The 23,848-nt window shown below is 42.1% G+C and overlaps 1 protein-coding gene across 3 annotated transcripts in view; it reads right to left on the reverse strand.

Annotated features, from left to right (window-relative positions):
* The window catches only part of robo3 (roundabout, axon guidance receptor, homolog 3 (Drosophila)), a 177,264-nt gene that overhangs the window by 132,190 nt on the left and 21,226 nt on the right, over positions 1 to 23,848 (reverse strand). For 2 of the 3 annotated variants that reach the window (XM_015337675.2, XM_015337674.2), the window contains exon 1: positions 15,634 to 16,124. In XM_015337675.2, coding sequence (XP_015193161.1) covers positions 15,634 to 15,796 — 163 coding nt within the window. In that variant the 5' untranslated portion in view covers positions 15,797 to 16,124. Of the gene's footprint in view, positions 1 to 15,633; positions 16,125 to 23,848 lie in introns of those variants that run through there. The other variant, XM_069182436.1, reaches the window with a different exon arrangement.

The raw sequence follows: 23,848 nt of genomic DNA on the forward strand, positions 1-23,848 counted from the left end.
AAATAAGACTGAATTTAGGCATTAAATGAAAAACGGATTCCCACACTCTTGCACAAACACTTACGCGGCCTCTTGCCTGTCTGTCAAGCACCCTTAGGCTCACAGCCGAGCAATGCTAGCGTGCCAAAGCCCACTGTCTTGGTGCCGTGCCAGGCGTTAAATGGCGCAGCACATGCAAGCGCAGGGTCTGTGCCAGTGGTCGGCAGGGGGAGACCAGCCAGTCCGGGGCCACTGGGGGCCATCGCCTCCCACCTCTCCTCCTGCAGGGGGGCAGACCGCAGCGCCCTGATTAAGAGCTGTCGGGGGGGCGGCGCGGAGTGCGGCGCGTGGGGAGGGTGTGGGCAGCGACGGAGACAGGCCCTGGCACGAGCAATGCGGTACAGAGGTACCATCGGTGTGTCCGAGTCTCAGTGGCAGCCACACGCCACACCTTCTGAGCTCTTAGTGGCTTGCCCTTCCAGCAGGAAGTGGTGCACCACAGACTGCTTATGTTTAGTGGCTGTCCAGTAGCCTGAAAGAACAAGCGATGCTGAATACACCTCTTCCAACTGAGCTTTACACATTAGTATAAACTAATTAGTATATCTAAGTAAATAAAATAGCTTTCAGTGCAAGTAACAGATGTTTGCTCTTCATTAAGGAGAAGCTACACTTTGCATCGACAGACCTGAGATTTTTTTATGCTGGCAGCTCTGATTTTTGATGATTGGCCTTCACACAGCTCTTTGATGTGTTCTCTCTTATTCTATGTACTACTAATAAAATCGGATTTTACCCTCCTGTGCTGGCCTATGGACACCCCGCAGTGGAAGTGGAAAGCCTTTTTTTGAATAATAAATGACAGACTCATTAAAGTAACACCATCGATCTAAGCGCAATTACGTTCAAGACCAATTAAAAATGGAACAGTCTTTCCAGCCCTTCCCTTGCCTATTAAGGGATCAGTAATCAGTTTCCGTGTCAGTGTCAACACATCATTTGCAATGGAAAGTGTGCTCTGCCGCAGAAAACCTACTGTTGCCCCTTTCTGATTACAAATCACAGGACAGGGCTTCATAAGTATTTTAATTAATGTTAGAGCCAACTCCCACGAAATAGTTTATCGTGTTAATTTCACACAGTCCTGTTTTTTTTTCCCCCTGCATTTTACACTAATTAATTAAGCTTCTGCGCTCTCCCAAGCTTTCGCACCCCTTCACGACGCTAGACTGTGACTTTCCCCGGTACATACTAATACAGACGGTGTGGCGTTCGCACTAGGGGTGCGCATCTGAGAGAGTCAAGCTCCCTCTTAATTCACCCTGTCAGCTACGGCGAGGCGAGAAGCAGGACTTCTCTCCCTCTAAATGGACGCTGGCGATTCTGCCTCACGCCCGGGCCTGTGCGGTCCCGTCCTGCCTGGCTGTCATGGCAACCCTCACATCTCCTCGACTGGGAAGGGCTCCTCTCAGCCTGGGAAATCAGACTAATAAATAGCTTTATGCTAATAGTCCTGGCAAGCGGAGGGTGTAGCTGCCAATCCTAATACACTTATTAAATTTCTATCAGACGAGAGAGACGCGGCCAGCTCCCGTAGACCTCCGCCGCCTCCCTGCCATGCCGACAGCGCAATCAAGCCTAAATTGGCAGCTTCAGTCCTATTTTCCAGGGAGAATATACATCTCTATAAACTTCAGCGGGATTCAATCCTGCAAGCTCTCCGGCTCTGCTCGTCTCTCAAGATTGTTTCCACGCAGCCACTCGAGCCAGTACAAGCGTTCCCCTTTCTCCCTTCACCCGACCACGAGAAATCAACCGTGCCTGCCGGCTGGGAGCTTTCCTTGACCCCTGTGTTTATGCCTTTTCTTGGGAGACACACTGCCAACACGGTTGCTGTTCATCTGTGGCCCAGGGGGGTGACCCTGTTCTGTAGGTCTTCACGCCGTACGCCTCCGACAGACTGGCACATGTGCTGTATTTTGCTTGAGACTGAAATTCTTCTCTATATAAGAACCAATGTACTGCATGCTCCTGTGGCAAGGTTACATCTTTTCATTTGCAGTAAAGAGCAATTCAGAACTCCCTTTGGCAAACAACCTTTTTAAGTTAGCATGGTCAGTACAAGATCAGGGAAACAGGTTCACAGCAGTTCAAGACAACACCATACAAACTGTCATGGTCTGTAAAGGATTAACACTTGTAAGGTTGACAAATATTTGACCTGAGACCATCTGGCACTAACTTATGTTTTATGGAAATCCAGTTTTTGGAACAAATACAAATTTAACACCCAGAAAAAAAGATAATCAGCGTTAACAGTGTCAGTTAGGACTAATGGCATGCTATCAAGCTTTTTAAATCCCAGTTCTAATTTCAACACTAGTGGGGTTTTTTTTTAAATATCGAAGAAACACTGAAGAAAAAATGAAAATATTCTCTCTCAAGAACATATAGATGCCAGAAGACAAATCATTGTGAATGTCTGGAAGGGAAATTTCTTTCTCATGATTCAGTCATGATATCGTCACTTTAAAACACATGTGAAACAGCTACAATATTCTTCGTTCAATACAATTCCAATCCACTCACATGACAGGAGGAATAGGCATATAAGTCTTTCTGAAATATGCGGTGCACTCGGTGCAAGGGAGTAATGATGTTTTGATTCCAAACTTTGCTTACAGTGGCAGAGAAGTGTAATGGCTTTGATCTCAGATCCTTTGACTTAACTTGAGCACCAGTATTTAAAAGTCGTTTTAGCATCCAAGGCCTTTTAATATTGAATGCAATATATGATGTGACTCAAAACCTTGGGAATCTATTTCCAGAATAACTAGACCAATCCCAGGACAGTTTACATGAAAACTTCCCCCATTCGCTGCTCATTGACCTCTCTGTTTGGTGCTAAAACAAGTCAGTTTGAGCCCCTTTGAGCCCAGAAATGTAACCTGTTGCTCTTCTCTGGACTCGTTCTGGAGCCGCAATATCTTTTTTGTAAAAAGTGGTGACAAAAAATGTACAGAATATACTGTACTACAGTGAATGAGGTCTTATTAGTGCATCGTAAACTTTTTTAAATGATAGGATTCTTCATCACTCAGTAAATATCCTGAAATCCTGCTGGCCTGTTTGATTGCTCTCGCACATTGTCTAGAAGATGAAAATGATGTGTCAACCTCAGCTGCTTTCACAGCTAGCTTCCTGCAGCTCAGTGTTTCTCACCTCTAATCCATTTTTTGCATTTTGCTACCTGCATGTGGTGCTCTGCCCTCCACCCCATTAGAGGTGCCAGGTGTATGCATAGTCATGAAGCATGTCTGAAGCTATTTCGCTAATGCTCCTGTTTTTTATTATTTGAAATCGGGGACCTTGGCGACTTGGCCAACTATACCAGAATCTATCTTGTTGATAGAGCTTAGAAATCCAAAGGAAACGAGCACCTTCACTAACATCACGTGGCTGTTCCTGACCCCGCTCTTCTGCACATGGGATGACTTTAAAGGCGCTTAAAAGGTAAAAAAAAAACCCAAGCAAACCACAAAACCCTCACAACATAAAAGTTTAATGAATTGTTCCGTAATGTGTTTCGCTGTCCTAGCTGTTCCGGGCCTCTCTTATTACGATGGCGATTATGGCTGTGATTATCATTATTCCAATGTGTGTCGATGTGCACGGGAGGGCAGCGCTACCGCGGTCCTCATTTAGCGGAGGGAGCGCCGCGCTGGATGCGCTGCGTGCTGCGCCTCTTCCTTCTGCGGGCTGCCTCCCCCGGGGAACCAGCCCAGGGAAGGCTGACAGTGCTGCCCTGTAATGACTTCATTAGTGTTTAACTGTGAAATGCTTATTGATTGGCCATGTTGTGCCTCTCCACAGGCCCTGATTACATGGAGGGCGAGAGCGATTCATCACACTCGCGGCGAGCCGCAGTCTGCCGCGCCCCTTCCCCCCCGCGCCTCCTCAGCCCATTAATAACTCCACCTCATGAATCGATAGCGGCACAGCCTGGCGCAGAAGCGCCCGTGAGCACCGGCTCCCCACATTACTGGAGGGCATAAATATTTCAGTCAACTTTTCCTTTGATTTCAGAGTGCAATCCAAGATTTAATTCCACTGGAATTAATAAAGGCAGGTGACAAGACAAGACAAAACCACAAATAAATTCCACGCCAAGGTTTTGGGAATAAACAAGGCTGGTGGAACACGTAGCTATCGGGGAGTGAATGCAGTAGGAGACTGGAAGAGCATATCTGTGAAGATGTCAGGCGTGTAGACAACAGCAGTGAACCTAACTGTACTGTTTATGCTTCTTTGACAGAAGCGCCAAAGCTACAAAAGCTTAAAAATCTTGCAATGAAATTTCACACTGGCGAAGGTGATATTCCCCCATCACACCACCCACAGCTAAAGAAAACATTGTGCAATCACATTTTGAAGTCATTGCTCTTTAATATAATGTCTGAAGCAAAGCGTCTCCAACAGTTAAAAATGAAGCCTAATAAAAAAAACATATCGACAGTGTTTAAAACATAAATCACATGGAACCATTTATCTCTGGATGCTTGTCGAAAAGAAATTATTTTATAGTTATTTTAATTCCTCTATACAGGAGGAGTCAGTTCCTCATGTCATAAGTGTGTAACAGCGTAATAACACTAAATGAAGACCTCTGCATGTTTTACTGTATTATCAAAACAATCTATGTAATTACAAATAATATCAGATGAATATCATTTACAATAATTCCAAACAAAAATGAAACTGCAAACATTAGAAAGAGAGAAGTCAACCTTTTCTAACGTTTCTAAGTAAAACTTGTTAGACTTTACAAAGAATCCATTGAGAAACAGTGATTAATGTGATCCAATATTATACATCACATCACAACTCTAGACAGACTACCAACAGCTTTCCAAAATAATAACGTCTACCACAACTCTGAAAGCCTTCAGTGAATGAGCAAACTGAACGATCTGTAAAACAACAGCCAACTCTTCATTTACTTGCAAAGGTGCTCTATTGTGTCTTGATGTTGCAAAAACAACAAACCTAAAAAATGATTTATTGAAGTTCCGAATATATTTAAATAAAATATGATGAATATTCTCTAGATGAAGTAAAAGTAGAAACAATTACTACTAAGAGCATCCATAGGCTTAGTTATTGTTGCTAATAAAAGTTTAGTTAATAAATGTTTTACTTTCTTTGCCATTAACAGCTCTAAGTCATTATGGTTGCATTAGCCTTTGCACTGCATTAGAGAAGAAAGAACCTGCACATGATTTTGGCATCTTAAGTAATGACAATTAATTTTCGGTAGTGTTAATGCAGGATAAAAACTGCATTTTAAAATGACGCCTTCAATTACTATGCATGTGTGATGAATAACAATAAGTGCATTTATTGGATTAAGGAATTTTCACAAGGACCTAGGAGGAATACGCAGTTCTAGGGAAAAAGAAAACTTGCAAAGATCCATGTGAATTTCTGATTAAAGATGATGAGAAAATCTGGGGGGTCGAGCGGTGGCGCGGTGCTTATCTTTGCTGTCTCGCCCTGCTGAGGCGACTGGCTGTGCTATCCGTGTGGAGTCTGCATGTTTTCCCTGTGTTTGTGTTGGTTTCCTCCGGGTGCTCCAGAGACCACTTCTGCTACTGGCTCCTGTTTGGAGTTACTTGTATTAGAACGTGTGCAATAAAACACACTTGCCAGCTCGACAACTCCAAGTCAACAGCTACCCCTGATTTCAGACGAACAGCACATGTGACCAGATGGCAGCAGATGTGAAACTAGAAAACGCGAAAAGCTACAGAGAGCAGATACTGTGTGCCCGCTTAAATCTGGCAACAGCTAAGTAAACACATCTCTCTCGAGTTCAATTAAGTTGTAATCATTTTGTTTCATTAAATCCATGCAGGATGTTTAAGGCTCAAAACCCGTCTTTGTTTGAATCTGGATACAAATCGAGAACACAATGATTAAACGGTGCGCCGACCAAGCAGCGCTCTGCATCCGAAGCAATCGTGCAGATTTGTTCTCCTGGTGTCAAAAAGAACAGTTGATATGTTAAGCGTGCGCGGGTATGTGTGAGCATGAATATGCATGCCATGGTAAGAGAGGAGCTGTCACAGCGGCAGACTCTTATTACTTCAATTATGAGAAATTAAAAAATTAGTCAAAGCCCGGGAGGATGGGGTCGGACCCGCAGGGTTGACTCGGGGGGTAATTGCCGGCCGGGTGCATGTGCGCTCACGCTGGGTGGGAAGCCAGTGCCGTTATAGGAACCGCATCCGAATTTAAATGACAATGCCGGGAAGCAGATGCTGGGAACAAAAGATTTTACTCATTTAAAAAAACGCTGAGGGTGCGCGATTTACTCGCGCCACAAGCTAGGGGCCCATTGACTTGTGTCAGCGGAAGCAAAGAAGCAAGGGAGCCTCTTTGCCTTCTGATGATGAAGAGCGTGTCGTGCGCAGGGCAGGGGTCAGAGCCCCTCGTTCTAACCCTGCTGTCATCATCACACTTAACCTCTTGCTTTCATTGACTTTGCGCTTGTTTTCGGGTTTTCCCTGGTGAGCCTTAGGCAAACGCTGCCAGGAAAAAAAAAAACAAACAGCAAGTTATAGCGCAGTAAAGCTGACAGGTAATATCGAAATATAGCTCTATTCACGAACAGCCAACTATTGGACTACAGCAACAGAGCACGGCTATTAATTTGGTTATCGGCGTTAAAAATCTTTAAAAAACTGTTTTAACTGTTTGAGGGACATCTACAAAAGCCCTGCCACAACAAAATGAGCGCATGCAGACTTGAAATCCTGGAGGTAGATTTAACATCATTCTTTTGTGTGACAGTCTGCGTCAGGCCATGCTTACACTACCAGTCTGTTATTATGAGACCGTCTGCGTCAGGCCACGTTTAAACTACCAGACCAACCCTGTGAGACTCTGCATCAGGCCACGTTTACACTACCAGGCTGACATGCTTGTATGTTGCATAATGGGTGAAAGTTGTATGATTGAGATTTGCTTTAATGAGAGCTTTGTACAGTATATACAGATGGCCCAGATCGCACATTTAATAGTGTAATAGATACAGTTCAATACATTTTTTTTATATTGACTTGTTATGAGTTTTTGTCATTGCTGTACTGGCTTGCCAGAAAGGATTGAAAAAAGCAAGCATGCCTGTGCAACAGATTTACAAAAATGCAAACAACCTTCCAGAACTCGTCTTACTCCTGGATTCCGTCTATCAGAGCGGGCTGCCAGTCACAGCGCTGGCTCTCTGATCTCTATCAGGAGCTCTGGCTGACTGACAGCACGGGAAATAACTGGGGGTGTTATCGGGCAAGTCAAGCTGAACTCAGGAGAGAGGAAAATGAAAACAACAACTAGGATTGTTTTTTTAAGCCAAAGTTTATTTTCCAGTGTAACTATGCCGACAGAGTAAGTCTAATAAGTCAATTAAGACTTATAAGTCTATTATAGATTATAGTCTATTATAAGTCTATTAAGAACGTACTGTCATAGTGCCTGACAGCTCTTTCTGGTACACAACAGCTCAAGTGAAGAAGCAGCAAACACCTCTTTACACTCACATTCAAGAAACATTTCATAGTTGACTAATGAAGAGGTAACAAGTCATCAAATAACCAATATTGCAGAAAAGCATCAGACTACCTTGTGATTGTTTCTTATTGAGAAAAAATGAGTATCACTTTTTAGGGTGCTGATATATTAAGGATATATTTTAATTGGGTCTTTGTGAAAATGTACACCGTCTCAATCATGTTCTAAGCCCTCCTACAACAACTTATTGTAACGCATTTTGAAAACCTTGTATGACTGAGAGTAATGGGAGTAAATCATAATGCTTTTCTTACTTTAGAAGAAAAACATTAATAAATCGCCCATGTTATTCTTAATAACGTTTAATAAGCAAGACTGTGCACCTGGCAGGTGTGCGCAGAAACCTTCATGCTTTCAGAAAATCCTATTGCCTTTTATTCACCAAATATATATAGACTGTTAAACTTAGATTCTGAATTTATTATGCACATAATTCTGAATGCCGTCATACAGAAAGGGATATAAAAACTATGGATCAACCTGCCAGCTCCAGATTTTCAGGAAATGCAAGAATGAAACAATTCCATTGATTAAGCTGGAGACTGCCTGTCTGTACAGTTTGGAATACAAATTAATGCAATTTGCTAGGACATGACAGATACTATTCTAAATATTATTCATAACTTCTCCCTGCTGTGACTGATATAAGCACGAAATCATGAGATAACGCAAGAAAATGAATAAGGCTGAATAAGTGTTCTCCATACTAAGGAAGAAATGAAATGAAGAAAATTGGCTGAAACTAATGCAGAACAATGCATCAGGTCTGTCACAAGCATGTTAATGCCGAAGATGTAGGTAGACATGCTTAACTCCCTCAGCACAAAGCACTATTACAATATGTAGTTCTGTTTATTGGTGACAGTTAAAAGGCATCTATATTTCCCTGCTGAATTCTTCTGAGTTTCTTCATATGCATTAAGGAAAGAAAACCACTGGAATTATATGTTTTGTGCCACAGTATTGCAATATCTAAAAATTAAGGTGTGTAAAAATGTCCCTGAATACTACTGGATCAGACGCAAGTTCTTTGTAACAAAAATGCAACACACAAAGATACCCGTGCATGAAATAGGTCTATTTCCTTGGCAGGAGCCTTAAAAGAATGAACATGATTTAATTGTTTTTTATAAAAAAGGCACTCTGGAGTACATTGATAAAGAACTTATGATGTGTAAACATGTGACCAACTGTCAAGTTCAGAGATCAAAACCACTTTTTTCTTCCTGAAAGAACCAAACCAGATCATAGAACTTGACCTTCTGAAAAGCTGTAGAGCTTAAGAGAAAACATTAACCAAATTAAGTAAAAGTCTATGTGATACACTCCATCTAATTACAGTATGTGTATGGGTCAGTATCAAGCTGTTTTTGCTTGCTGTCTCTATTGATTTAGAAACTTTTTCTACGTTTCTGCATAATTACAGTATGTTAGTTTTAACTGTATCAGAGACAACAAGGTCCCCTTTTGTGACTCCCAATTCTCCAGAATATGTGTTTTTGGAGACCAATCAAATCATATAAAATAAGTGGGGAATCTAGCCAAAAATAAAAAATAAAATAAAAATATTGCCAATTTACCACAACCATGTTTTTCAGAAATGATTAAAAAGACTCCCACTGTCTGCATATCTAGACATGCATTGAAACTCAATTCTAAGCATGAGGTCTGACACAGAGTCTTAAAGCCGCAGATCCAGGGTGCTTTAATTGAAAGAGTGAAAAGCTCAGGAGATCACACATCTGTGATCTCAAAAGGACATCACAATACCCAGAGGACCAGTAACTTAGGAAGTTAAGGATCACTAATGGCCTTGCACATGGTACTAACACACTGCAGACTGACCTCCACAGGAACCCAGAGAAAGGAATGAATCACAGGTGAGTGAATCTGAAGCAACTGATTCATAGTCCTGACTTCCTAAGACAAACTGACTGGGGGACACATAGGCAGCCTGAGGGTGGAGCTCCTGTCTGTGACTTAAATGCAATCAGGATCTGATGGTTCTGGTGTGTCTTGTGCTATTTGGAGAAAAAACCCCCACCAAATTGGTTCATTTCAAGCACATGTGCTCTCAAGGCCAGCAATGTAATGGAAATTCAGAGCTGAATTATGAATTACATGTACTGTAGGTTATTCCACGTTCTGAAGTAGAATGGGCAAAACGATGGGTGCAATACAGGGCATGTTATTCTAGTGAATTCTTTCTGCATGAGGAAATAAGAAGCAAGAGAGGACAAAAGATCCTCCAAACGTCCCAAGGGAAGAAAACAAAGGACACTGCTTGTGCACCAACTGGGAAAACAGTTAACTTGGCACAAGCGAGCTCCTGTTATTAATCAATGATTCCCTTTCTAACACACTACAAAGTCGCAGGAAGTGAAAGGAGCTGGCAGCAGAACCCTGGAAAGGTCACTTTTAATGATGGAACAGGCCCACTTCGCTAGCTCTGCTTACAAAAGGCGTTCTTCTGTTTGCGGTGGTCATTATTAAGCTGACTGGGGACGAGCGCCAGGGAGCTGGGAGCATAGATGGAGCGGGAGACAGCAAGGTTCAAAAGACCAGGGGGATTGACCAAAACTGTTACTTGCCAGTTACACTTTGCAGACAGATGACAATTCAATTCATTAATTGAACGTTTTGATAGCACATTAGCCAGACGCTTTAAATATGGAAAGAAACTCTGCCCTGTCATGAATAATTCATTTCCACATGCTCCGTCCAAGTTTGTAAACCCCAAACCCCATTATGAGAGTGTGGTGTGATATTCCCAGCCACTTGAGACTGTCACCATTCATTACCACATTTCGGGGCTGAAGGAAAGGTGATAATATAGAGAGATGACAAGGGAGTATTTCGTTTCAGGATCATCAATGTGTTCAGTATCGACAGATTCATTTCCAAATGAAAAGAACAAATAAAACAGAGGCTCTCGTTACTTTTTCAATACTGTAGGCCCTGATCCTTACCTGATTATATGGTGCTAGTTGATGTGCTATTAGCATTCTTTTCCAGGGATCCTTTGTGAATATAATGTGGTGCAGGGTACCACCAGGTGTTGATGAGAATTCAGTGTTACCTGTTACTGAGGTGAGAATTCCAGAGACCTCAGAATGAACTGTTTCAACATTCAAATTAAAATGCAGTGCCAGGAAAGTGAATGGAATATGTTAGCACTAGCTAGAACCTAAAATGAAAAGCTATATTTTCCCAACAAAAAAGGCAGCTAAGAAAAAGTATTCCAAAAAATAATGCTAAAAATATACATATTTAAATATGACCTATTGAAAAATATATATAGGTAGGTAGAGACCATATACATAGGCAATATACAGTATATATATGCAGGACCATAAATGTGTCCAAAAATGTTTGTAACTTGGCAAGACTGGACATCAAGAATTAGCATTCTGTGGAAAAATAACTGTTTCTCAACAACAAAAATGTGATGGATATCAAAACACTAAAGCCTCCAAATTAGCAGTGAAAAGAGCACTACAGGAAGAAGAAGGGCAGGTCTCCATGAACAACCACACCACTTGGAACCCACTTGACCCCAATAAGGAGACAAATAACAACATTAGCACAGGGGGATTAAGACCGCAGCACACGCATGCCACAGTGGACACATTGCCCCTGACAACAACGCGGCCAATTAGAGAAGAAGGGATGAGGCCCCAGCAGTGCCAGACTTAGAAAAAGAAAATCTTCCAAATCCCACAAACGAGTCTCACAATCCGGGCTGACAGCTGATGAACAAATCAGATAATGAGCCCAAACACCCAGAAAAGATGCTGCACACTTATTATCGATGCAGATATTGCAGAGGCACACAGCACACCCCTGTGTCTTACCTCCCGAGTCAGTAAATTAAACCTTCCCTGCACACATCTGTTCTTCCTCTGCTCTTATTTAATGTCGTCCATTTTTAAGTTGAGTTCATAACTTAACATTATTAAGTTGTGAAAGGTCTGTCATTAGTTTCTGCATACGACTAGACTTTCTCCCTTAAATTGTGTTTGAGCCTATTTTAATACCCTGCTTTCACTTGTCAAGGTCTGTGTAGGTGTTGTGGAGACCACAGGGTGACTTAGAAATAATTGGACAGGAGCACCATACTTGGATAAAAATGTCTGAAGTGCCTGTATACTTAAGCAGTTCAATTAATTTTTTAAAAGACCTTTGAAAGACTGAGAAGGACAATAAGAGAGGACAGAGAAGACACATCAGGAACAAAGGAGTTTCACGTAAAGAAAATAATGAGAATTATACCCTCTAAAGTGACAATCCTCACAAAAGACTTCACTGCAAATCTAGAGGAAATAAACTCAAAGAAGACAATATAATACTTTTTTTTAAATGATCTTCTCCGTTTCAGGTGCCCCCAATTTGCAACTTGAGACGAAAAGGAGATAAAGGGAAAAGGCACGTCCTCCAAATTGTGCAGCCCAGCCTCTGATTCTTCACACCAAGAGCCCGCAGCCACAAGGGCTGAGCTCATGCGTCTGAGGGAGGACAGGTGCAGCTCACTCCCATGAAGTTCACTTAAAGCTTTTACCCCTTGAGGAGTCGCTGTTGCACAGTGAGGCAATGAAAAAGCCGCCCCACTTTAAAATCAGCTTTCTGTGATCGTTACCAACTGAGGTACATGGGAGAGGCACAACAGCGCTGTTGGCTGTCATTGCACCATATTTGTTGTACCAGAACAGCTGTGTGTAAATGCTGGGCCTTACATATTCCTGAGCAGCAAAAATTATCGGAAAGAAGAAACCATGAAAAACGCCAAAAGTTTAAACTTATGTGATTTATTCAACCATAAGTGCGACACAACTTGTTTTCAGAAAACATGAAACAATTTATTTCCACAGAAACAGATGGCAAAATCTTTAGCATAACAAGAGCAGGCTAAGCTCTGAGGAGGAACAGCAGCAAGTCTAAACAGAGACTGCAAGAAATGGATAAACACCCAGAACCCAGAGATCCTCAATACACCTTGAGTGAATCCACTTTTATGTCCTGTATTATTTCTTGTGATTTATTGATTTTCCCCTCATTTGAGAACCAAGAGGACAAAGACAGCCACCCTGATGACCACTTATACTGCCCCAATTACTGAGTTTCTCATCTGGATGTCAGCTGGCCAGACTGCTTCTTGTGCTCTCCATCAGTGCAAAGGTATAGTTTACGTAAAGCAAGTGGAAGTTTGCGAACAAATGGGGACCCAGATAATTCTCTCTTTACTATTCAGGAGAGGAACTGCTGCTGTCTCATCCATTACATCTTCAGATGGTTTATAAAAATTCAGTGTATCCACATGATAAACTCATGAAGTAGAAGACTTCCACTTCCACTATCAACTGTATCATGATTCATTACCCTTTGATGCTCTTTGTATCCACTCATCAAAATCACAGGTATCCAATGTGGTTTAACTCTTGAAAAGAGCAATTATGATTGTAGGGTTTGTGCACAGGGCAACAGAATGAAAAAAACAATATGCTTTTAAATAGAAAAGATGCCTTTTGTCACAATAGGTATCATCTGATGTATTAAAGGAGCTTTTACTGTGTTTAATTGAGCATCCTCTATGGAAAACACAGGTGTTAGGTTTTCTTTTTCCACACTTCTGAACTCGCTTCAAAATGAAAAGCCAATATTTCTCTACAAACACCAGATGATCATTTTTGTTATACATTTTTTAACAGTCTAAGGCACGGAAAATATCCCCCAGGATGTGAGATAGGTGGAAATGTGATCAATATTCTGCAGATAAATCTGTCTTACAAATACCTATAATCTGTAAAACACGCTTCCGAATTTTAAGAGAGACATCTTTAATATAGCCCAGCACTGTTATACTGCTTCAGTTATTCATATAGCATAGCAGATACATATATATACCATATAGTACAAAACAATTCCTGTTGTCCATTCTAAAAAATTGAACTTTATTATACATAGATTTCATCCACTGCTAGCTGTACATTTTATAAAACAAATATACAATGTTTAACAATAAAGGGGAAAAAAGCTTACTGTCCACATTTTTTCCATTTCAACGCTATAGCCAGCCCAGGTACAAGGGTTTGAAATGAGAAATAAAGAAAGCTCCTTGCAGGGGTCAGTGTTAGGCAAGCCTTGCTACAGAATCAGCATTATCAATAGCCTCCTACAGCTGAGATAAGCAGCTTATCTGTATTGCATTTCCAAAGCAAATTAACCTCCCACACTTTCTCCTTTGAAATAAGCCTCAACCAACTTTTCCCAATGACTTTTAACTCCATCGATCTGTGATGACAGCTCCTGACAAGCTGCGAATCAGCTGGTGATGAATGCCAAGAAGCACAGATAAGAAAAGAAAAGGCTTTTTTTTTAAATTTCTCTTAATTCTCACCCCACTGGAGACACTACCGGCCTGCGGAACCTGGAAATCGTTTTTCTACTAGGAGGAGGTTTGGAGAGAATGAAAAAGAAAAGAAAAAGAAATTAAAACAGTTACAGTAAGTCTGGGAAATTAATACCTGGTAACACACAGTACACGAAGCGCTGCTCGAGTCTCCTGAAGGATAAAGAAATGATAGCCTGATTTGAGCCTAATAGTGCGAAGCAAAGCCATGAAATCCCATTAAAATGCCATCAAGGTGAACTAGACTCTCGCCAATTACCACACAGCCCATTACTGCTGCTTTTTCATCACTCGGACAGAGCGCTATGGCTCAGCATGGATTTCCTGTTTCCGACCAGCTATAATTGTCTCAGGGAACATGCAAAGAAAATGAATCCTTTTGAAATTGCCTCTGGAAACTTTGGGAAAAAAAAACCACTTTGCAGACTACTGTGCAAATTCTGAATTGCATAAAAGGATGGGAGGGGAGGGGAGTACTACATTCTTCCCAAAAAGTCTTCTGAAGAGAAAATCTATCACGACGCTTTTAAAAAGAGTGCACCGTGAATTTGTGCCGTCTGGCTGATGTCTTTATCATACCATCTTTCATGGATTCATTTCACATGGTGGCATTCACAAACCAACACTACCTCTAATCATCATGCCTGGTAATTCCGTTCAACACTCAGTTTTCGCAGACACTCCTCACATAATCACATAATTCAATAAAATATATACTGTATATCATGTCCCATGACGACTGCATCATTACTAAATCAGCTTTGACATTTAGGGTTTTATTTTACTGGTTTACAGTCTGAGATAGTACAGCTCAAGACAGAACTGCGAGAGCTCCACTCTAGTACTTCATACAATGATAATGATGTCCTGAGATAAACAGTATTACAATTAACAATCCACCCCAGTGTACTGGGGAAGGCAAGCGAGCGAAAACTACCAAAACTGAACAGCAGTGAAGCAGCAATTAAGACTTGAAAGCAGACATGGTAAATCCAGAGAAGAAATACCATATTCCACTGTTATTCAAGGAATGAATAGCAACCTTAGCAATTCTGTCACTGAAAACATTCAATGACATTTCCTATCTTTGTTTCTTATCCATGTTACAAATATTTTTTAACACATATTTTAATATTCAAAAGATCCCTTTCTACAGTATGTTGACTTCTAAAGGATGACAGTTTTATTAAAACATGAACATATTGTGAGATATATCCAGTGTTTTACATGTTTCAAGAACAGAATTCTTGATCTTTCATAAGTAAACATTAACACACAGGAGCACAAGTTTCTAAAATTAAGTGAGAAATCATTATACATAAAACCATGGAAGTTTGTCAGTCATAAGTAACTTAAAAAAAGTTCTAAAATCAGATTTCTGTCTCAGAAAGAATATTACCTAAACAAATAAACAGGAGATCTATAATAAAGGATTGCATTTAATGCTGAAAAGTTGTTTAGTGTAAAACAGAAATCATAGCCTGGCCAGGTATTGACAAAAGCAGAACGGAATAATTTACAATTAATTTAAAAAACGCAGCATTAGGAAAAACTTTATCAATGAGTTTTATGAATCCAGATGTAAAAAGCAGACAGGAGAGCAGGAAAACTGCACTTACCATTGAAGCTGGTGAGGTTGCCCAAGTCCAGGAACGAGGTGTTGAAAGAAGGGATCGCTGAAGTCAGATTGAAGAGCAGCTCTGTGCTGTTGGAAGAGTCTCTCCCCACAGAATCTGCAAAAAGGTTCATTTGGAGAAGAGTTTTTAACAGGTAACGCAACATTTTGCCACAGGAAGAACTTTCCACTTATCAAAGAAGTGTGAGCTCTTCAAAACGTGTCCACTGTTGTTAGAAAATCTTCGGGTATCATAAAAGAAACTGAATTCAGTCCTTTCAGCTTTGTTTAGTAAGAGTGACACAACAGACAAATGAAAGTCCCAATTTGGAAACAGGACTGGGAACAAACTTTTCCTGTCAATTGTGGGGTGCCATGGGCTCTCTCATCAGGGGGTTCCAATCTTCCATTCTTCTCTTCCTGAATACATTTTCTTCTTATCCTCCTTTTGTTACGAGCTCACATAACTTCACACACTGCTTGTACAAAACATCTCGCCGGTGTGAAAGAATCCAGCTATCTGATGACCCTTCTGAAAGGATGCTCTTTTTTCCTCCCTCACCCCCTCCTCTCTCTCTCTTTCCCTCCCTCCCTCCTCTCTCCCCATCCTCTAGCTTCCTGGAATCGTGTGATGGGGTCTCAGGGGGTCTCAGTAGAGAGAGAGAGCAGGTGCTGTTGGCAATAAATGTTTAATTATTGGATTAATAATCTTCCCTAGAGGGAAGAAGATGAGGGGAATACACTGTCACTCTCTTACACACATACGTACACAGACACACACAAACTAACACAAACAGACCCAAACCCACACAAACACTGCCAATTTCTATCATTTGCTACGCTTGTTCTGACGCAAATATCACCATCCTCCTCCTCAATACTGTCTCAAAACAACACAATTAAAATATTGATCATGATTTGTTTAAAACCAAATAATATTCGTATCATCTGTATATTTTCACCATAGCCATCAGATTCTAGAAGATGAACTGTAACTTTATCACCAGATAAAAAATAAACCACTTCCTTTATTCTCTTAAACTATTATTTTTCTTTTAAGGTTTTGCTAGTCTTGGGATAAAGTGTTTGAAATTATATTTGATGTCTTTAGAGCATCTGTCTTCTCATGGACTGATATACACAAATTTAGCATATAATGAAAGCCGACTGGTCTTCTGATCAATTATAAAAGTTGGTATACATAAGAAGAACAAGAGATAAAATAAACAGATGTCTTCAAAGTTATGTCCAAGATGATGAAACTGCTTTCCACTGTAGAAAATGCTTTGATGTTCTTCGGTGCATCATACAGTTGTAACCTGTTTTTATTACTTCTCATTCACATTTACATACACAAAATAGAATGTGTATTTTTGTTCTGTAACAACAGAATAAAAATAATTATTCCACATCAATCCTATAAATCCAGAAAAAGACATTCCAACAAATAGTTGTGAAATCCTGCTTAAGAGAACACACTGGCACTCTAATTCCAGAAATCAGCACGAGCCACCTCTGTTTTTTATACAAACCCCAAGAAAGCAACTCAGCAGTATTGTGACTGCAGCCACAAAGGCTCCTTCGGGTTGCTTTTCACAAAAGTATTCCTCATAAATATTTATTACCCGCGGTTAAAAGTTTCCGATTAGCATTTTAAAATGCAGGAAAATGAGATTTATTTTTCAAGAGGTCCGATTCGTCACAGCTCTCGCAGCAAAGTGTAACTTGGCCAAAAGCAGCGCTTGGATAGTTTTTATTTAAATGGAAATGTGACTTTTCTGCTTTGGAACAATCTGCAAAATCAAATGGAAGTGCCACAGCTCCCCCCCCATCTGTACGTTATAATAAAAACCTATTCCTCTACCTGTGACGTGTGGCTCTTTGTTGTGCATTCTCTATGGGGAGCTGTCAGGAATTCTTTCTGGGTACCAACGGGATCCTTTCTGTGTCCCGGGAAAGCCCACGCCCGGCCTCGCGCGTGTCCTGTTATGTCATTCCGATTAGACATTCCAACATGTGGCAGCGCGGCACTCGGCTAATTCCGATTTGTCACAGGCAGGGCTTAGGAGCCCGTGCCGCCGGATGCCGGCCGTGACACGTATGATTAGGACGGCCCTTCTGAAGGCTCCCGACCCCCGCTCTCGACAATGGGAGCGATCCCCGTTGCAAAGTCGCCGTGACGACCCCCATTCTGCGCCCTTCGTGGGGAAGTTTTGCGTTTGGCTCATTTGCGGGGGGCCTTGCATTCATGACACAGCTGTGCCTGGAAAATTCAATCCAGAGCTCCCATCAGGCCCGATGTGTAGATGATATGGGGCCCCTGCGCTTGATCAATACATATTTAGGTGTAATGAGAGGCGTGTGGACGCTACTCGGTAACTGCTCCACACCCTCACTCTTAGTTATAAGCCCCCTGTCTCACAGATGGAGCGATGCGCTGAGTGTTATCACCACAGGCTCTGAAGGGAAAAAGCAATGCATATATTATCAAAGGTGCGAGACTTTGGAAAAGTACGAGATGTCTCTCTTCGCTGATGAAACAGACATAATTTAACTTCAGTGAAAGAGAAAGGGATTAGAACTCTTCAGCTGTAGCTCACACACCTTCGCCCATAATACCAGCACCCTATCCCTTTAAATTTTACATATGTGAAATGCTAAGTTTCCCATCTCTCTAACTTACACTTTAAATATTTGATACTTCTTTAAAAAAGTGTCTGAAACCCCCATTCCATTCCAGAGCTCATCTATTTTTTTTTAGTCTAACGAAGGAGGATATTTAGTTGAGACATTTTGATGGTCATATACTGTATTTGATTAATCTTATACAAGAAGCATATAAATACTTCACTGAACTTGACAATAGTTATTTAGAAAATATAGTAAATATACAGTAACTCATATATACAGCACATCTTCCAGTAGGTGATTCACCTGAGAAGAAAGTAATACTGTACACGTTGGTTTTAGATTGGTTTTACAATATTCTTATTTCAAAACCCTGCGCCACACAAAATCAAACTAGCTACCTCCACTGCAAACAAGTGAAATGCCTCTTTTTGCATTTCAGAAGCCAAGAAAAGGTCAATCTTAAACTATAATGGTTTGGCACAATCTGACAGGAATTTGCATGAGTAAGAAAAGAAAAAGTGTAAAAGAGAAAAACAAGTCAAACTGATGACTATATCGTAATTAATTTTAATGTGCCACTTTATCTGTGCCATAAAGCACAACTTCTAACGAAGAACTGAGAGAAAAAAACAGTAGAGGACAGAATGAGGTGATTACCATCAGAAAAATAATGAGACACTTTTACAACTCCTATCCCACACTGCATGTGTAATTATAATTCTCTGAGTGCTAATCGGAAAACGAACTGATCTCAGTGTCATCAATGTATGCAGGTGTCAGCGTACGCTGTTAAAGCAACATGGTAATCTGGTCACAAGAACCCAGTTCAGACACTCACTGCATGATTTCTTTATTCGTTATTATAATAATCTAAATATTTATTATGCAATGCTTTAAGCTGTTAAGCTGTTACATTGAGAATCACTTCACCACCACCTATATAGAGTCAAGTTAACCCACCAAACATTAAGATGCTGTCTGTTGTGGTGGGTGCTACATGCTACAATCCACAGTGTGAATCCAGAGCATAAAATTCAGCCAGTACATTCTGAGGTTCCAGAGCCTAATACTGAAGCACAATGATACTGAACACAGGCATGTCAGAGCTGCCAGTGTCAAGTTAATGGCACAACGTTGACACAGGCACTATGTTACCTCTCCTAGCGAACAGAGACCAGTCTCAATTGTCATTGTAACAGCATCTGTTTGCAAGGCATCTCCAGCAGCACGGGCAAACAAGCTGTTGGCTAAACTGTCTCACACCCATTCAGGCTTTCTTACAGCTCTACACTTTGATCAGGAACTGGGAGCGGAACAGAAGGACAGCATCCTTTCAACACGTATTCAGAATGCAGTCAGACGGCCTCATCTTCCGCATGTTAAACGCGGTGAGGAGCACGGTGCCAAGCACAGAGAAATGAGACAAAAACATCTCATGTCGGGATACGATAACCAACATTAAAATATACTGTACCCAAAGACAGAGGATGAGTGACATAATGAAATATCAGACGTTGTCTTTCATTGTCAGGTCTTACTCATAACTTTAAAATCCCATATCTCACATAATAACCTCAACAGATTCAGCTACTGGCTGTCCAATTATTCAATTATATTAAGTTTTTTACTGGAAATTCATTCATTGAACTACAGATTGACCAGCTGGTAGAAGGGGTATCAAAAGGCAGCTCTGGAAAACCCACTTTAAGGACCCTATAAAACAGAACAAAACATCCTTTTGCATTTAGTTATGGGCGTCTTTAAGAGGTGTTTCGACGTGATAAAACAAATCGACACCCTTTGGGCAGAGGTAAATGACCAAGGTATGTTTAAAGAGGGACTTTAGCTCTGGTGTGGTTCTGGGGGTGAACGGTTCATGTGCATTCCTTCCCTTTTCCAGCGCTTTATACCCCTGCGGTGCTGTCCTCTCACAGCTACATCACACTATGTGCACATACGGAGAAATCAATATAAAACATCAGTCGAAAAGCTCCACTGTCTCCCCTACCTGCCGAAATCGAATTCTCATTAACACAGGTGGAACAGCCTCCTTCCCTTGGCTCCCAGAAACAGAACAATTAGCTTTACACTAATTAAGCACACTCTATTGACAAAACCTTATATGCCACGTAGCTCTCACCCTGGAGAGAGAAAATAGCGTTTCTTCCAGAGGCATGCTTTTTTTTTTCATTGAGCTGCTGGCAATTTTCTGCAAAGAAACAGAAATCACACGCCTCAGGAAGAGTGCTGACCATCCCGGTGAAGATCAGTCTTAATAGAAGAGGTCACATTGAACGTTTGGGGGTGGCACTAGTAGCCTCGGACATCGAAAAGTTGCAAAAAGTTCAACTTCACCACATCTAAGAAACCCCAGAGGCTCGCAGTCAGGAAACAACGAAACCCACACTCAAGACACGGCCGGCACATCGGGCAGCACCTCCAGTCTGAAAAGCCAGATGACGGCACATTAAATCACAGCGAATCCTACCAGAGGCTGGACATCTCTTCCACGCTCCGTGTGGACATCCACGTACAGGCTGCTCATGTGAACCAGTCAATTAACGAAGGAGAGAGACAATTGCAAACCCTGTCATCAGCCAGGAGGAAACCTCCCTGGACACAGGCGTGAGGTTAACACAGCTGTTCCACACCTGCGGAGATCTGCAGCCCCCCCAGTCGGACAAGATGGAGAGAAAACAGCAGGTTTTGTCTGCAGAAGGCGGCGCAAGAACCCCCCAGGGTAAAGAAACGGTGCCGAGCTGGCAGGCAGGACACCCAGAGCTCAGACCGCGGAGAGGAGAAGCTAGAAGCGGGCGGGCAGACGGCAGTACCCCCCCCGGGGTGCTCCAGCTGGTGCCCCGGGAGCCCCACACAGACGCGGCGGGGCAGTCGGACCCCCACAGCTGGAAAGAGCGGCACCACGCCGCGGTAATTGGGGGATCTTCTGCCAACTGCGAGAGATGGCATCAGCCCCCTCGCGCCCCCAGCCTCGTGACCTTTCGGTTGCCACCATTTGGTGTCCCCCCGCCGTTCGTCTTTACGTCAGGTACAGGCCCCATATGTGCCGCATGGCATAATTGGCATTCTCCTGCGCACAGGCACCGCTGGAGAGCGGGATGCCCGTCTGCCCACCGGTCCCGGCAGAGCAGGCTCAGCTCGGCGTGCCGCTTCGCTCAGACACAGCCCATCCCTCGGGGGTCCCCGGCCCTGCTCCTGTCTGCTAACCCCTTCTTCCAACACCTACTGTACATTCTGCAGACCACAAAGACGTACGATAGACATGCCTGTGTAATATTTCGATAACATTTCAAAAAATGAAATCCTGTCATGACATGTCATTGGCCAAACCCCTTTGTACCACACGGTGTCGCGGGAAGCCGGAGCCCACCCAGCGAGCAGGGTGCACCCTGGACGGGGAGGATAAAATTAGATATCTCTTTATTTTACAGACCAAGACGTTAAGTTAAGTGAGCAGGCTTAGTGGGACTCATTGCCAAACGGGGGGGAAAAAAAAGCTGAGACTTACGACTGGAAAAGAACATCATTGATTGGGCCACTGCATTCTTCTCGAAACAGTTAAGACACGGCACCAATGCAGTCTGAGGCTTTAGATTGCCATGGAATTCAATCACTTTCTTTCTGATACTTTTACCTGCTTTCCAGTCATTCTGATATTAAAAGCACTTGTTCTAATCATGCTTTCAATTTGAATAAATAACATAATGCGCTCCACTTTGCCCTATATCGTTTGTTCACGGCTTCCCTTATTTTTGTCTATCTTTATGTTTCCTTCCTTTCCCATCGATCTAAAATGCCCCCACATCTTACTCATAGTTTCGCGACTATTTTAGCCTAGCGTATACAATAAGTTTTCAGTTTCAGTCAGCGCTACTGAATGGCTTGAATAAAAACTTGAGGTGACCGTTAATTAATGTTCCCATTCCCCTGGTCCAAGAGTTCAGAGACTGGAGGCGGCTTTCGTGTGGAGTCAGTGCTCCAGCTCTGGGGGATTATCTGCTCTCGGGGGGCCTGGGACAGCGAGTGAGATACGGGGAGGTGCTAAACAAACTGCGGTGCTTCAGCCTGGCTCCCTAAACCTAGAGTAAACTTGCTTTAATTGCACAACAAAGGGACAATTAGCTGCGAGCCCCAGAATATTATGTCAGAAAACAGACCCCCTGTCATTCACACCCTCTATACATTTGCATTTTTATGGATTTCTCTCTAGCAGTTTTTAATTTTTTTTGGTCCAGACAAAGGCTAATCTGCAAAAATGCAAAGGAGTCATTTAAATACACATTATATCCCTGCCCCGTCCAAATTGCTAATTTCAAAAGGCTGCAGACCATGTCCATCTCATCTAGATGGCCACACTACAATCCGAACCTAATGAATGCGTAGTTTAGATCTTAAGCCCTCTAAGCGGCTCACTTTTAGTGACCAGTGCCTCACTGTGCTTGATACCAAGTTTACATCTGTTTTAGACTGTATGAAACAACACAAAGCCTTTACGTAATATAATTCCAGTTTCCCTCCAATAAGGAATTCTTGCTATACAAGAATAAAGAATGAGCATGAAATGATTCATTGAAAAAGCACATAATATGCTTTTTTCTGCTGCTTCTTTATGTGAACAGTGGAATTGACTTTGTTAGTCTCCTCTTTACTCCGATGCTTGTTCTAAAGTCACATGCTGAAAGGTTGTGCACTTCAACATTTGACTGAACACAGAATCCACAAACAACAAAAGCATGTGATGAGCTCCAAATGGAAGAATAATATATAACTATGTGAACACCAATTTTCAACTTCTTGAGATATGTTTTTTTTTCAGTTTCAGGACTAATTCACAGTCGAGTATACAGTTAAGTGCCAAGTGTGCTGTACACTATTTCAATAGCACTGAATAATAATTTCTCCTCAGACTGCCTTTGATGTGATGACTGAAACATTGAATTGTTTTGACTAGTGATGTTATTTTGTTTTTGAATGAATCTTGGTACAGTATTTCCAAAAACAGCTGTCCATCCACTATTTGAAAGCCACTTGTCCTTGTGAGTTTCCCAGCAATCAAAATTCTACCTTGAAAACATGGGGTGCAGTCCAGTACTAGAGGAACATAACTGCTCGAACCCTGGATGGGCTAGTGTACAGCCAGAGCTAACAGAGAGACAATTGAAAAAGTCAACTGAACTTAGCTAGCATGTCTTTAGGAGGTGGGAGATGACATTAGACAACCTAGAAACAACACATCCAGAAAATAGTTCGTATCAACAGTACAAATACATTTGAAGTAAATGACGGAAATTCTTGTCACAGACACGCAGGCACATTTCGCTCCAGCCAGGCAATATATAACCGCCGAGAACGGCATCTCGCCCTGCGAGCCTGGCGCGGGCCGGTCACACTGCTCCTAAAACAACACGGCTTGCAAACGCCATACATCACCAGGCGTGGGCACAGACCAGCGAGGGCCGGCGGGAGAGACAGCTGGGCCCCCCGTCCGGCGGGGAGGGGCTGCCGAGCAGCAGGGGTAACAGGTAGCATCCCCAGGTGCGGCAGTCCTATCGGGGGTCGGAAACGCATCA

Source organism: Lepisosteus oculatus, chromosome 23 (genome assembly GCF_040954835.1).
Source record: "Lepisosteus oculatus isolate fLepOcu1 chromosome 23, fLepOcu1.hap2, whole genome shotgun sequence".
Taxonomy (NCBI): Eukaryota; Metazoa; Chordata; class Actinopteri; order Semionotiformes; family Lepisosteidae; genus Lepisosteus; species Lepisosteus oculatus.